At 47.4% G+C, this 17,114-nt stretch overlaps 1 protein-coding gene across 7 annotated transcripts in view; it reads left to right on the forward strand.

Moving 5' to 3' along the window:
• The window catches only part of ZNF711 (zinc finger protein 711), a 195,727-nt gene that overhangs the window by 135,686 nt on the left and 42,927 nt on the right, over positions 1 to 17,114 (forward strand). For all 7 annotated transcript variants that reach the window (XR_003857461.1, XM_029606585.1, XM_029606581.1 and 4 more), the window contains exon 8: positions 434 to 481. Coding sequence is in view for 6 of the 7 variants with exons in the window: in XM_029606585.1 (XP_029462445.1) it covers positions 434 to 481 (48 nt within the window). In the remaining variant the exon portion in view is untranslated. The remainder of the gene's footprint in view (positions 1 to 433; positions 482 to 17,114) is intronic.

Raw genomic sequence — 17,114 nt, forward strand, 5'->3', positions numbered from 1 at the left:
GCGCACCATTTTTTATTTTATTTTTTTTATTTTTCCCCTCTGAATCCTAGGTGCGTCTTATGGTCAGGTGCATCTTATGGAGCGAAAAATACGGTATGTGTATGTAAACTTCAGATTTCAATTAATTCACCAATGTACTTGAATCTTGAAAAAAATGACAATGCTTTTTCTTTAATGATGTTTACATAGAAAATGTTGGTGGATAAGGACCCACTTGATTACCAAAGTTGCCCATTTCTACGTGACATGGTCACTACTATATAGCTATTTATATTATCTGTTTGAAAACTCATAGTAAATTGGAGATGTGGATCTAAAGAATTAATTAAACTGTGAAAGTTTTGTAATGCAGATGTGCTTGCATTACAATATATCATCTGTTTGACATACCAAGACTTCTTGACCTACCATCTTTTGTGATTTTCTTCACTAGGAGAGGAAAGAGGACTTCCCAGAAAATATGGAGAATGGCAAGAACCTGGTAAGAATATCAGTTATTCTTTTGGTATTTGAGGACTCGAAATTCTTTTCCAACATTTATGTTGATGTAGTTTTTTTTTTTTTTTTTAAACATGCTTCCATTGTAAAGGAGTGAATGGCACTGTCTTAAGACTAATTGCTATTTTTGTTTACATTTTTTTTAAATTATGTATTTGATGATACAATGTTTGTTGTTTTGATTGTGTTATATTTGTTTACCTCTTTGGGCTTTTGTTAGATTAATAGTCTAAAAATACAGCTGGATTGGATTGGAAAGTTTTCTGAAGATAAACAGGTTCACCATGACACACTGTGGGTCATATTGCCATACTTTGTTCTAAGCAGAACAAAATTTTCAGAACTCTCTAGTAAAGAATAAATGTCTTTCCTGCACAAAAGTGGAACTTCTGCACTGCAACAGCCCTGCAGCTGCGCTCAGTTTCCATTGGCCTCTATAGACATGTTCTAATATGCTCTTGACTTTTCTTCAGTGGTTATAGTAATTTACCCTGGCTTTGGCCAGAAACATAATTTTACTCTGATAGGTTCTTAGTCAGGTCTTCTCATCCCCTCTTCAAGATTTTTCCATGGACAAGCAGGACAGTAATTGGCCAAACAAAAGGGTGGCATCATCCTAGATGGAAAAGCTCTCTCAGAGCTCAGAAAGACTAAGAAGATCTTTCTCAGTATTCCCTTTGGTTCCTGCTCAGCTGCCACATAAGTCCCCTTAGTCTTTTTCTTCTGTTATGGCACACTGACACGTTTCTGCTCTCTCTCCTCTAAGCCGTTTGCCATCATTTTTTCTTAGCAGTATTGTTTTATTATTTTTTCTTTGTTAATTTCTTGGAGGTGGGGGTGGGGGTTGTGATTGTCCTGGGAAAATAATTGTTTGGCTTAACAGTGGTGGACAAAAAAACTAAGAGATTCCAGATGAATCTCTGATGGATCTTCATAAGTGCTACTTGAACTGTTTTGGGGCCAACACATGATGTCCCGAATGGCATTATCCCAGGACAAGCAGGATGCTAGTCCTCACATATGGGTGACATCAGTAATGGAGCCCTATGTACGGAAAACTTCTGTAAAAGTTTCTATGAAACTTTTGACTGGCACCAGTGTGCCTACTGAGCATGCCCAGCATGCTATGATATTCCCTGCCACAGGGGTCTCCCTTTAGTCTTCTTTTTTCCGCGAAGCAGTTAGCCTCGCGGTTATTGGGAGTCCTGTGGGATTCTCCACAATTTTCCTCACGGAAAACTTTCAAAAAAACTTCAACCGCAAAGGGTCTCCCTTAGTTTAGTCATCGCGGTGAGTTTTTACCGTTCTCGCGGTTCCGTTCCGTTTTTTGGTTAAAAACATTTTTACCTGAGTCTTAGGCCGTCGACGGCTGTCCGGCCACAAAATGGCTACAGGTTTTAAAAAATGCCCAAAATGCGCGAGAAATATGTCTATCACAGACCCACACCAGGACTGTGTACTTTGCCTTGGTGAGGGTCATGAGGTGAAAAATTGTCCCTTATGCGCTACGATGACCTCGAAAGGTCGACGTCTACGGCTGGACAAAATGGAGCAGCTATTCAAGATTCAACTAGTTACTGCTCCATCTACTTCCAAACAATCGTCTCCGGCTGGATCGATTAGAAAAGTAGTATTGAAAAAACGTCACTCAGGTGAGTCGGGAGACGCTCCATTTTCCTCCCCCTCACCATCGTCCAAGGCCTCAACATCGGGCAGTGAGAAAGCCCGCGAAAAAGACAAACATCACCATCGGCATCGTAGGCCGCATACGGCATCACCTACCCCGATAGCCGGTGAGCCATCGACAGATGACGGGGCACCGTCCAAGAAACCCCGGCTCAAAGGTAAGGCTTCCGAGCCATCGACAAGGCGATCCTCGCCGATTCCGGCGGAAGGAACCGTACCTCCTCAGGGCTCTGAGGTTGTACTGATGTCGCCACCACCGCCTCCCCCCATGGGTGCTCTGTTCACACCATCCATGCGGGCGGAACTTGACGTTTATATACGCCAAGCGGTTCAGGATGCCTTTGTGGAAGCGATGCCACGACCGACTACTCCTCTCCTGCCATCGACACCGGCCTTCATACCATCGCCGATTCCATCGCCAGTACACGCGATGCCGATGCCGAGGAAATCACCATCAACGATGCCGTCGGTTCCAGGACTGGTACCATCCAGGGCGCAACCAGCGGTGCCTTTGATGTCGATGCCCCAGATTCCATCGATGCCAATGCGGCCATCGACCTCGATGGCACAGCCGGTACCATCTCATGATACGTCCATTTTTCAACCTCTGATGGAAAAATTGGACTCACTTATATACGCTCTTTCCTCTGCACCTCAACATCCAGGTTCTGATCTCCATCAGGAACCGTTACCAGGCCCCTCAGGTGTCATACCACCCATCAGGCCACAAACACCACTCTCTGACACTCCTTTTAAGCCTTCTAGGCCTATAGAACATCCTCTGGACTCTAGTGACTCAGAATATTCATCAGGGGAAGATATCCTCTCTGAGCCCTCACCACCAGAGGATAGAAGAAAATCACCACCGGAGGATCTTTCCTTCTCGAATTTTATAAAGGAAATGTCTGAAACAATTCCCTTCTCCCTCCTTTCAGAGATAGACAGCAGACAAAAAACTTTGGAAGTTCTCCAATTCGTAGATCCTCCTAAGGAAATTCTTGCCATTCCAGTCCATGAGGTCCTACAAGAATTGATGTACAGAATGTGGGAGCACCCTGGGTCTGTGGCAGCGGTCAATAAGCGTGCTGATGCCACTTATCTGGTACAGCCCATCCCAGGGTTTCAAAAAACACAATTACCGCATCAGTCAGTGGTGGTCGAGTCGGCCCAAAAGAAGGCCAAAAGGTTAAAACAGCATGCCTCTACACCTCCTGGTAAGGATAACCGGTTCCTGGACAATCTAGGAAGAAAAATATTCCAAGCTGCCATGCTGGTATCTAGAATAAATTCTTACCAGCTCTTTATGAATCAGTACCAGCGAGACCTGTGGAAACAGGTAGAAACACTGTCACACCAGTTACCTGACCAGTTTCAGGACGGATTACTAAAACTCGTGCACAAAGGCCTGGAGGCGGGTAAACACGAGGTTCGAGCAACATATGATTCCTTTGAAACAGCCTCCCGACTGTCAGCGTCAGGAATCACAGCCAGAAGATGGGCCTGGTTGAAATCATCGGAGCTGAGACCAGAGGTACAAGAGCGCTTGGCAGACTTGCCTTGCCTTGGAGAAAACCTCTTTGGGGATAAAGTTAAAGAGGCGGTGGCGACAATTAAGGATCACACTGAGACCCTTAAACAACTATCTCAGCTGCCGCAAGAAGTACACCAACCTTCTAGGAGGCTTCCAAGAAGAGAACCAAGGAAACCATATTACCGCCCTCGGCGGTATTATCCCCCAGCAGCCAGACCCAGACAGCAAAGGCCTACTCAAAGGTCACAACCTCGCCAGAGACCTGCCAGACCTCAACAGCCTCCACCTGCAGCGTCCACGTCTGGATTTTGAAATCCAACCAGAGAGCATGAGTCATTCCAAAAATCCTTGCCCACAATTACCTGTCGGAGGCCGAATTTCTCATTTCCATCAAAATTGGAACTCCATCACGACAGATCAATGGGTACTCTCAATTGTATCTCAAGGGTACCACTTGGATTTCCTCACTGTACCAAACGACAATCCTCCTATCCCATCTTGGACAGTGTCTTATCATTACACAATTCTACAAGTAGAATTATCCACCCTACTGACTGCCAAGGCCATAGAAAAAGTTCCCAGGCCTCAGTGGGGCAGAGGATTCTACTCCCGATATTTCCTCATTCCAAAGAAAACCGGGGGCCTACGCCCAATCCTAGATCTCAGAAATCTCAACAAATTTCTAAAGAAAGAAAAATTCAGGATGGTGTCATTAGGCACCATGCTACCTCTTCTTCAAAAAGGAGATTGGCTCTGCTCTCTGGATCTTCAAGACGCTTATGCTCACATTCCCATTTTTCCTCCTCATCGACAGTACCTGCGATTTCTGGTGGAAGGTCAGCACTTCCAATATCGAGTACTGCCTTTCGGCCTAGCCTCAGCACCTCGAGTGTTCACAAAGTGTCTTGCAGTAGCGGTGGCACATCTTCACAAGCAAAGAGTACATGTGTTTCCCTACTTGGACGATTGGCTAATCAGAAGTCAAACACAAAACGGTGCTCTCACTTCTCTCCATCTCACAATGCAGTTACTTCACTCCTTGGGGTTTCTCATCAACTACGAGAAATCCCATCTCACACCATCTCACCAGTTACAGTTCATAGGTGCAGATCTCAATACTATCACAGCAAAAGCTTTTCTTCCAAGAGACCGTGCTCAGGCACTCGTCCTCTTAGCACAATCAGTTCGCAATCAATCTCGAGTTACAGCTCATCAGTGCCTCACCCTACTCGGACACATGGCCTCAACAGTTCATGTAACTCCCATGGCCAGACTGACCATGCGCCTACCGCAATGGACACTCAAATCTCAATGGATTCAAGCCATTCAACCATTGTCCACTCCCATTCGTATCACACCAGATCTAAGATCATCTCTTCTCTGGTGGACATCCGTAATCAACTTGCTCAAAGGCCTGCCTTTTCAGCAACCAGTTCCACAAGTGACTTTAACAACAGATGCATCCACCTTGGGGTGGGGTGCGCACATTGCTCACTTAAAGACGCAAGGCACGTGGACAAAACAAGAAGCCTCTTTTCAAATAAACTTCCTGGAGCTTCGAGCTATACGCTATGCTCTACATGCGTTCAAGGACTGCCTTTCACACAAGACTGTTCTGATCCAAACGGACAACACAGTAGCCATGTGGTACATCAACAAGCAGGGTGGTACGGGCTCGTACCTCCTTTGCCAGGAAGCAGCTCAAATATGGGACTGGGCCCTAGCACACTCAATTCTACTACGGGCCACCTACCTAGCAGGCATCCACAACACAGTAGCGGATCGCCTCAGCCGCCACTTTCAACCACACGAGTGGTCCCTCGACCCAGCGATAGCAACCAAGATATTTCAACGCTGGGGTCAACCAACAATAGATCTCTTTGCGTCACCTCTGAACTACAAAGTGAACAATTACTGCTCTTTCCTCTTCCGGCAGAACAACTTACCAAAGGACGCGTTTGCTCGCCATTGGAACTCAGGCCTGTTATACGCGTATCCACCAATACCGCTCATAACCAAAACATTAGTAAAGCTACAACAGGACAAGGGGTCCATGATACTCATAGCCCCATATTGGCCTCGACAAGTATGGTTCCCCACACTGCTAGATCTCTCAGTCAGGGATCCCATTCGCCTGGGAGTAGCTCCCAATCTCATAACTCAGGAACAGGGTCAGTTGCGCCATCCCAACCTTCAATCCCTGTCCCTGACAGCATGGATGTTGAAAGCTTGATCTTGCAACCATTCAACCTTTCAACTAATATATCTCAGGTACTAATAGCTGCACGTAAACCTTCCACTAGAAAGAATTATTCCTACAAATGGAAAAGGTTTACTTTATGGTGCACTCAGAAAGATTTAGATCCTTTCACTTGCCCCACTACCACGCTACTAGATTACCTTTACCATCTCTCAGACTCTGGTCTTAAGACGTCATCTGTAAGGGTACACTTAAGTGCAATCTCAGCTTATCATAACAAGCTAGGTGATGCGCCTCTCTCCACACAGCCTCTCGTCAGTAAATTCATGAGAGGCCTAACTCACATTAAACCTCCAATTCATTCCCCAAGCATTCAATGGGACCTAAACGTAGTATTAACTAGGCTCATGCGTTCCCCATTTGAACCCATAAATACCTGTGACCTTAAGTACCTAACTTGGAAAACGGTCTTTCTTATAGCCATTACATCAGCTAGAAGGGTCAGTGAATTACAAGCACTAGTCACATACGAACCTTTTACAAAGTTCCTACATGACAGGGTAGTCCTCCGGACACATCCAAAGTTCCTTCCTAAAGTTGTCACGGAATTTCATTTGAACCAATCCATAGTTTTACCAACATTCTTTCCTAGGCCTCATTCCCATCAAGGTGAACGAGCCTTACACACTTTGGACTGTAAGCGTGCGTTATCCTTCTATTTAAACCGCACTACAGCCCAAAGAAAATCCAGTCAGCTGTTTGTATCCTATGATCCAAACAAACCAGGTAAAGCAGTGGGTAAGCATACTCTGTCAAACTGGCTTGCAGATTGCATTCAATTTTGTTATGGAAAAGCAGGCCTTACTCTTCAAGGGCGAGTAAAAGCACATTCAGTCAGAGCAATGTCAACCTCAGTAGCACACCTTCGCTCTGTACCTATTCTGGACATTTGTAAAGCAGCAACCTGGAGTTCTCTTCACACTTTTGCAGCTCACTACTGTCTAGACAAAGAAGGAAGACAAGATTCAGCCTATGGACAATCTGTCTTAAAGAACTTGTTTCCAGTATAATCCCAACTCCTTCTACGTCCAACCTGCTGTGATCTTCGGCTGATTCATTCCATCAACAATACTTCACTGTTGCTACATGACAAATTGACTCAGCCTCTAGCTTGCTAATCACCCATATGTGAGGACTAGCATCCTGCTTGTCCTGGGATAAAGCAAAATTGCTTACCTTGTAATAGGTGTTATCCCAGGACAGCAGGATGTAGTCCTCACGAAACCCACCCGCCACCCCGCGGAGTTGGGTCCGATACGTTTTATTATTTTATTTTTGGCTAACGCTATTGCTACAAACCAAGACTAAAGGGAGACCCCTGTGGCAGGGAATATCATAGCATGCTGGGCATGCTCAGTAGGCACACTGGTGCCAGTCAAAAGTTTCATAGAAACTTTTACAGAAGTTTTCCGTACATAGGGCTCCATTACTGATGTCACCCATATGTGAGGACTACATCCTGCTGTCCTGGGATAACACCTATTACAAGGTAAGCAATTTTGCTTTGCCTGCACTAGGGATGTGCAGAAGGACGGCATACATTGCATTCGTAAATCGTATTCGTGGGGGGGCAGATACGTTGCATTCGGCAAGGGGGGCCCCCCGATATGTTCATGCATTCATTCTTATCTGTTTCCCAGCTAAAATTGAATTAACTACAACCCCCCACCCTCCTGACCCTCCCAAGACTTACCAAAACTCCCTGGTGGTCCAGCGGGGGGTCCGGGAGCCATCTTCTGCACTCACGCAGTTGGCTGCCGGTATTCAAAATAGCGCCGATAGCCTTTGCCCTCACTATGTCACAAGGCCAACCAATGGCACCAGTAGCCCCTGTGACATAGTAAGGGCAAAGGCTATCGGCGCCATTTTGATTACTGGCAGCCGACGGCCCGAGTGCAGGAGATGGCTCCCGGACCCCCGCTGGACCACCAGGGACCTTTGGCAAGTCTTGTGGGGGTCAGGAGGGTGGGAGGTTTGTTTAAATTCGCTCCTTTAGATGGCCGAATAATTCGGTGAAGATTCCTTGTATTCGTGGGGAATTGTGATACGTTTCACTTCCCCACGAATGCAATGAATATGGCCCTATACGTTGCGGATTACCAATATGTTGGAAACGAATACACACCCCTAGCCTGCACCTCTAAAACAACTAGCTGAGGGACTAATGCCTGAAGTAAGGTCAGAATCCTCTCTTGCTAAGTGCCACAAACTGTGCCTCTCGATGCCGAAATAGGTAGGTGTCAACACAGGCCTGGTCTATAATTAGTGACTCATTAGCACAGAGAATCCAGATGCCTCTACAGCTTGATGCTTTGTGGAGAAGTAGCCTAGTGGTTAGAGCAGTGGGCTATGAACCAGGAGACCAGGGTTTGAGTTCTGCTGTTGCTCCTTGTGACCTTGGGCAAGTCACTTTACCCTCCATTGCCTCAGGTACAAACTTAGATTGTAAGCCCTCTGGGGATAGGGAAATACCTACAGTACCTGCATGTAATCCACTTTGAAGCGCTGAAAAAAGTGTAAAAAGCGGAATATAAATCTAAATAATAAAAATAAATGCAAAAAACCTATTTCACTAACACCCATGGTTCTACTTCTCCTCCATCCCAAGTAGCATCTCTTATTTTGAAATACCAGGGTAAAAAGATATCCTGCATCTTGACCTGCATTTCAGCTCTCAAGAGTTCCCATTTTTCCAAAGATAAGTCAGCATCAAATGAACCATCTATAACACTATGAGACTCAAGAAGAGTAACATTTGCTGAATGATTATTTATCATATCATTCTGATGATGACAAATCAACTGGCCTTCCATCAGACTCCACCTCAAACTCCTAGGAGTACATCTTCACCAGAGGACATGTCATACTCAATTTTTCTGCAGAAAATGGCAAAGGCCATCCCATTTATTGTACAAGAAGAGGCAGAATCTAGGGAAGATATATTTGGTGTACTGAAACATATTCAAGCTCATAAACAGGTGCTGGAAGTACCAGTGTGTAGAATATTACAGGAATTCCAGGCAAGAATGTGGGACATGCCTGGATTGCTACTTATTGAAGCAAGATCGCTATATGTCAAGTACAAGGTGCAACCATGTCTTGGCCATCAGTAGAACTTGCACGTAGTAATGGTTGAATCAGTTCTGAAGAAAGCAAAACATACACTTTTTTTTGTATGCCTCCTAAGGATGTGAAATTACTAGAAAATATGGCAAAAAGTTTTTCCAGTCAGCTATGTTAATATTAAGAATAGTTGCCCATCAACTATATATGGTTTAGTACTTGTATTTCTCACAGGACAAGCAGGATGGTAGTCCTCACATATGGGTGACATCACAGGATGGAGCCCTGTACGGAAAACTTTTTTGTCAAAGTTTCTATAAAGCTTTGACTGACACTGGCACACTGAGTGCACTGAGCAGGCTCAGCCTGCAATTATCCCTGTGACCACAGGTGTCTCCCTCAGTCTTCTTTTTTCCGCTCTGCAGTAAGCATAGCGCTTAGGAGCTCTGTGAGAAATTCAAACACTTTTTCCCTGCACTGATCTCCCTTCGCGTACATTTATTCGACGCTCGGTGAGTACTATGCCCTGTTTTTCGGTCGGTTCCTGTCACCTCCCTGGCCTGCCAACCGACTGCGGCCTTCCCTCTCCCTATGTTTTCATAGTTAGCCACATATAGCCTGCAAGTGTCCCTCTGTGACACTCTGCCTAGTTATTAGCGCTAGTGGGACAGAGATTTCCACGGTTTCCGTTGCCGCCAGGGCCTCTCGAATCCAGGCCCTTCGATTTCCTCGGTACCCTCGCGCAGTCGATGCCCCCATCGCTACCCTCTTCCAGACCGTCCTCCATTCTTCAATGCCATCGGGACCCCTCCCCCACGGTACATTGATGCCATCGTCCCTGCATCGATTCTATCAGTGCCATCCATGTTTTTCATCCATGGCACTGATTTTTCCCTGAGTTTCATCGATGCTATCGTTGCTCGGATGGATGTCATCGATGCACACCCTTGTGTCGTCCGTGCCATCGTTACCCGGGTCGATGCCATCGTCACCCAAGACACTTCCATCAATGCCATGGTCGATGCCATCGGTGGCATTGGTGCCCAAGTCAATCCCATCGATGCTGTCGACGCCCGTGGCCATGCCGTCGGCGCCCACCTCCATACATCGATGCCATCGACGCCCACGTCGTTTCCATCGATGTCTTCGACGTTCCTATCAATGCAGACATTGACTCCATCGATGCCGGCATCATTTTTACCGATGCCAACGGTGTTTTTCGATCCTTGGTGCCACATCGTTTCCATAGATACCTACGCCGATGCCATCAGTGCTTTCGTCACTGTTATCCTTGCTCTGCCAGGGTCATCGACATTTTTTATATATATATTTTGACGATGCTCTCGAGGCTGCTTCGGCCGCCATCAACACCGTCAATACCGACACAGCACCTCCACGTAATGCCCTCGCCTAAACACAGTGCTCCATGCTTTGGATTCTTATTAAAGCCCCATATTAGCCTATGACACTACATAGTGCCAGGAGCACTGCAGGCATGCTGACAGTCTGTCAACATTCGCCATCCAAGACAGCGAGGGCACCCACCTCTGCGCTGGGGAAAGACCGGGCAGAGTACCATGGCGCTCATTGTTACTGGCACAGTGACTGTCCGCCACCGACGCCATCCAGCACATCAATGCTATCCTTCTCGGTGTTGGAGAATGCCCAGGCCAAGCAACATCACCACTGCCATCGCCACTGTTCCGCACAGTGCTGGCAGTCCTTGGTGCTCCAGAAACACCAGAATGAGTGCCGAAGAATTCTGGTCTGGCGTCACGAAACATCGAGCCGCTGCAACGAGGGCCGGGTTCACGAGTCATAATGGCTCCCCTGTACCCGAGGTGTGCCCCGCCGACCTCGGTGCGGGATTGTGGCCCTCCACAAATTACTGTGGTAGCGCCAGCCACGCTCAGCCTGTCTCCTCTATACCTGCGCTACCATACCAGGTTTCAGAGTTGAGTCGGACGTTACGTCCAACAGGCTACCCCTCGATGACTCCTGAAATCCACGGAGCCATCAATCTTCACCGGCTCGTCCTTCGGCGATCCATGTCAGATGGTAAGTAGTCTAATCCCGCTTCAGCGGCATTCCCATTGAGATCTGTTCTCTAATTCGGGCCACATGGTTCGAAAGGTTCTAGGTCGCCTGTCTTCCAAGAACCATATTAGTGTCACATATCGCTATTTCCAGCTATGTCAGACACCATGCCAAGAGAAGCTCTCTACCATTTATTTGAGATTGCATCAGGACATCCTCCCGTTGTCAGCAACAGGACCCTGTACTGATTAATACTCTGACTTCTGGTTCCTAATTCAGAACTGAAGTTCCAGATGGATTCGCTGATCTGCTAAACACGAGATCCAGCAAATACTGCCTCAAGTGCAAGCCCACCTTGAAACCTGGTGACAGGTCTCTACGTTTGCTTGTACAGCATACAGAAATGCGGGTAAGACTTTATCGCTCATGCTCTCTTGGGAGGTTACATGATATCCAGGTTACATCAGCCCCGCCAGTTGGACACCTCCGGGTCTCTCAACTTGCCGGATGTCAGAGCAGCCACCCCACTCTGTACCAAGATTCAAGGTACACTCCCCCGGACGCTTCAAAGCGCAAGAGGGGGTGGGGGTTGGGGAGTTTTAATTTCACTATTCTTTCTTTCAACAGAAAGTAGTTATTCTCACAGGACAAGCAGGATGGTAGTCCTCACAAATGGGTGACATCGAGGATGGAGCCCTGTACGGAAAACTTTTCTGTCAAAGTTTCAACAAGCTTTGACTGACACTGGCACACTGGGTGCACTGAGCATGCCCAGCCTGCAATTATCCCTGTGAGCCACAGGTGTCTCCCTCAGTCTTCTTTTTTCCGCTCTGCAGTCAGCATAGCGGTTGGAGCTCTGTGAGGATTTTTTAACTAATTACCTCATGGAAACACTTAACTTTTCACTTCAAAAAACACTTTTCCCTGCACAGGTCTCCCTCCGCGTACGTTTTTACAACGCTCGGTGAGTACTAATTCTTATTTTTCGGTCGGTTTCTGTCACTATCTTAAGGCTGTTAACTGACTGAAGCCTTCCCTTCCCCCATTTTTCAGTTAGCTTTAAACAGCTTGCGAGTATCTCTGTGACACTCTGCTTGCTTATGCTAGTGGGGTAGGGATTTTTTCCTTAACTTTAGGACCTCTGTAGCTTCAAGTCCTTCGTTCCCTGGTACCCTCACGCAGTCGATACCCTATCGCTACACCGGGACCCTCCTAAACCGCCCTGGGCTTTTATATGTCATCAGCGCCCCTCCCCCCACGGTGCCCTGATGCCTTTATCCATGTTTTTTGCTTTTCAATGCTACCAGGCTTTTTCCTCCTACGCACTGTTTTTTTCCTTGGGCTTCCTCGGTGCCGTCCCTACCCGGATGCATGCCATTGACGCACACGCTGTTAGTCACTGCCATGCATACTCGGGTCGCCGCCACCGCTGCCCGAGACACTTTTTAACGATCCCAGGGTCACTTCATCGATGCCACCCCCCTTTTGGGGATGCCATCGATGCCCCATCCTCCCCACCGATGTCCAGCCCTTTTCCATCGGTGGGCATCGGTGCCACATCGATTCGTCAGTGGGCATCGATGCCGGATGGTCCCCATCGGTGGACATCGGTGCCGGATGGTCCCCATCGGTGGACATCGGTGCCGGATGGTCCCCATCGATGGACATCGGTGCCGGATGGCTTGTCCGTCGATGGCATTGGTGCCGGATGGCCGTCCGTCGATGGCATCGGTGCCAGGTCCTTTTGCATCGATGGACACCGATGCCCAGGTGTTTCATCCATGGGCATCTATGTTAGAATGCATCCATCGAGGGCAGTCGATGCCAGGCTGCTCCCATCGGTGAAATTCGATGCCCAGGTGGGTCCCATCGGTGGGTATCCATGCCGGCTCGATTCCGTGGATGGGCGTTGATGCCAATGCCAGCCTTATGGCTGGCATCGATGCCCATGCCGATTCCAGGACTGGCGTTGATGCCGGGATGGAATTCATCGACTGGGAGATCCATGCCATCGATTCCATACGTGTCCATATCGATGCCACCGACACACGTGTCTGGGGCACCGATGCCATGTACACTTGGAAATCTGAGTCTGTCCAAATCGATACCGTCAACGTCTGTGGCCCTATAGTTGATGCCCGTGGCCATGCCACAAACGGCATAAATGCCCGCCTCCATGCATCGATGCCCTCGACACCTCCGTTTTCCTTCGGTGTCCTTGACGCCCTATTGATTCGACTTCGACTCAGTCGATGCCGGTATCTTTTTCAATAACGGCAATGTTTTTCGATTATTCGATTCCACATCGTTTCAAAGATACCTATGCCACTGCTGTCAGTGCCCGTCACTGTCATCATTCTCCTGGCCAGTCATCGACGATTTTTCATACCCATTTTGATGATATCCTCGAAGCCCCTTAGGTTGCCTTCAATATCGTCAATACCGACATAGCACCGCCACATAATACCCTCGCCTCCTCACATTGCTCCACGCTTTGGGTTCTTTTTTAAGCCCCGTATTAGCTTAAGACACTCCATTGTGTCAGGAGCAGAGCAGGCGTGCTGACAGTTCGTCATCGATCGCCTTCCAGGACGACGAGGGCTTCCATCTCGGCGCTGGGGAAAGACCGGGCCGAGCACCGTGGCACCCATCATCGCCGACATCGTGATCGTCCGCCGCTAACGCCATCCAGCACATCGGTGCCATCCTTCTCCAGGCTGGACAACGCTCGGGCAGAGCGACATCACCACTGCCATCAGCACTGTTCCTACAGTTTTGGCAGTCCTTGGTGATCCAGAACTTCCGGATCCAGGTCCGACAGCTTCTGCATTGGCGTCACGACACATCGAGCCGCTGGGACGAGGGAAGGGAACATGAGTTCCGTTAGGGCTCCTCTGTTCCTGGCGTGCCCCACCGTCAAGTGGTGTGGGACTATGGCCATCTGTTACACTTAGCAGTCTAAACGCCACTCACGCCTGGCCTGTCTCCTCTGTACCTGTGCCACCATACCGGGTTTCAGAGCGAGATGGACGTTTACGTCCCCGGCCTTACCCTCGAGGACTCCGGAGACCGTCGGAGTCAACAATCTTCACCGGCTCGTCTTGCGGCGATCCACGTCGGATGGTAAGTACCCCCGCTTCGGCGGCATTCCCATAAAGTTGTGTTCTCCCATTCGGACCGTGGTTCGAAAAGTTCTGGGTCATGTGCCTTTTAGAACTGTATTAGTGTCACATATCGCTATGTTAGCTATGTTAGCCACAATATCAGGAGAACCCCTCTATCTTCTTGGGATTGCAGCAGGGCTTCTTCTCTTGTCAGTAACAAGTCCCTGTGCCGACCAATGCTCTGACTCTTGGTTCCCTCCCAACCAAGGTCCAGCTGCATTGGCTGATCTGCTAAACATGAGATTCAGCAACCATTGCCCCATGTACAAGTCCACCTTGAGGCCTGGCCACAGGTCTCAGTGTCTCCTTGTACAGCATACAGAAATGCGGGTACCACTTACCGCTCACACACCTGCAGGAGCCTACATGATATCCTCCATTGGGACACCTCCTGGTCTCCCATCTGGTCAGATATCAGAGCGGCCACCCCACCTTGTACCAAAGTCCCAGTACACTCCCCCAGGCGCTACGAAGTGCAGAGGGGAGAAGGGAGGGGGTTTGGGGAGTTTTAATTGCACTATTCTTTCTTTTAACAGAAAATAGTTACTCTCCGCACATCCTGGACCTAAGAAAATCCAACTTTCTTTAGACGTCACAGGTACAATGGTATCTTTGGTTACCATCACTCCATACGGCAGTAAGTACATTATTTTAATGTTTCTATGTGCTTTATGGTGAGTCAACATTACAACCCCAAGCTCTGCCGCTGGCACCAGCTTCGGTAAGTGAACTGTCTCTTGCATCACTGTTGGTGAATGCTGTTTTCTCTGCGGAGTGTAACATCATTCACTTTCCTTGCATAGACTACTGCTAACCACTTTCAGTACATGCAAGGAGCTCTCACTTTTTTCAGGACTCACTATACATTTACTAACTGGGATTACTGTCACTGCCATAAATCCCTTCTGTAACACTTCTGGACACCACAGTCTTAAGACCCTCTTGTCCAGCATGCGCACAGACATTCTGATACATTGTTATATGTCCCTGCGCATATTTTCCATAACCTCAGCCTTTCAACTTTTCATGGTTGGGCTATGGGGTTTCTTCCCACTATGCATTTTTCTCATAATTCAAAACTGCTATGGGTTATATTCAGTGACATTCTATACTCAATGGAACCTAAGTGGTTTCATAGCTTTCGTCCCTGATTCTTATCCCAGTTCGAACTAGGACCTAGTCTCCTTCGACTCATGCTCGCAATTCCTTAGGGTTATAAAGTTTCTCCTGAAAGCTGTCAACCCATTATGCATCTATTGCACTCCAGCATAGTTTCTCATAAACTTCCTGGACGTTGCACCCATGAGTTATGCCCTTATGCCTTCCAATACTGCTTTTGCAACAATTCTTTGTGCATACAGACAGGAAAGCATAGGGACAATGTGCTTTCCAACTCATAAGCACGCATTACCTCTTAGCTGCTCTGCTAGACAGCTGCGCAGCTCTACCCTTGGCCCTTGTTCACTTCATGCGTCCTTGGGCCACATATCTAAGAGATTTAATGAACGCTCTATCAGACCTTCTCCACGTAGGTTCTATCCTCTCGAATGGTCTCAATTACATGTGTACAGGGCAAATCTTTTAACGCTGAGTTTAACTAAACTTTCCTCGGCGTCTGCATCATTCCATACGATGCACAGGTTCTGCTCCCTGCACATGTTTCCTATGCGTTCCCTTAGATGCCTTTTCTTCCATCAAAGGCCTCTTCAATATATCTCTTCTGCTGCCTCTCGTAGCCAGCATTCTTCTAATGTTGAACTGGGATGGGGTTCAGTATTCTTTTCCCCACTCCCTGACTGAGATCAGTATGCTTTCCCATACTTCTCAATCCATCATATCAGTAACCTTTTATTCTCTCACCAGTCAGTCCCAAATCATAGACTTACTGATGTTCTTAGGTTCTGGTAGCGTCACAAAACCTTCTAAACATAAATCTTGCCGTTTAATATGGCAGGCTTTACCTCCTGACGCTAAAAAAAAAAAAAAAAAGAGGTATTACCCCTTTTACTTTTCCACCATTTTTTCTTACTCCCTCGGATTCTGTTCTCCAGACATCCTCCACATAGATACACCTTTCTCTTAGGAGGTGTATCGTTTTGGGGAGTTGGGTTCCCGTTTTCGGTAATCCTCTCTGAGTCGGCTTACCATGGATTATCCACTGATCAAGCCGCCTCTATTTCTCTAATCACGGAATGAACATATATATTCTCCTTATAAGTCTCATACATTCTACGTTTGAGCCTTTCCATTCCTCTCTTCCACAGTTTGGCAAGGGAACTTCTTTCCCTCTTAATGTCATTCCTGCCAGCAGGGTCTGTGAGTTATGCACTCTTTCCATACTCACCTGACTCCGTTCCTCTGCCACTGAGTAGTTCTACGCATTCAACTTTCTATCCTTTTCAGGTAGATGTTGTATCTCCTTTCCTCAGGAAATACTCTATTAATTTTTCCTAACCTCTCTCTCTCGCCCTAGGGAGAGACTGGGTTTTCCACATTCCTGGACAGTAATGCTGCGCTTACATTCTATCTACATTGCACTGCATTCCATGTGAATTCCACTTGACTCTTTCCTTCATGCAAGGGTCAAGCTGCTACTTCCAGTGGCCACACAGACCTAATCCTTCTGATTAAGTGGTCTATATTTCCTTTCCTACCAACAAGCAGACATTTCACTACAACACTGTGGGTATCCACATACTGTTGTGTCCGTCTTAGCCTTAACAGCTTCCCTTTGGTTACTGCTGCTTGTACTTTTTTATCAGGTTGCAGCCTGGAGTCCTCTCCATACCTTCGCAGCCTATTATTGCTTACATTTGACGAGCCGGCATGCTCCATGTTTGGCCAGTCCGCCTACTCTTACTTTTTTCAATACACT

The sequence above is a fragment of the Rhinatrema bivittatum genome, chromosome 6, assembly GCF_901001135.1.
Source record: "Rhinatrema bivittatum chromosome 6, aRhiBiv1.1, whole genome shotgun sequence".
In the NCBI taxonomy this organism is placed as follows: domain Eukaryota; kingdom Metazoa; phylum Chordata; class Amphibia; order Gymnophiona; family Rhinatrematidae; genus Rhinatrema; species Rhinatrema bivittatum.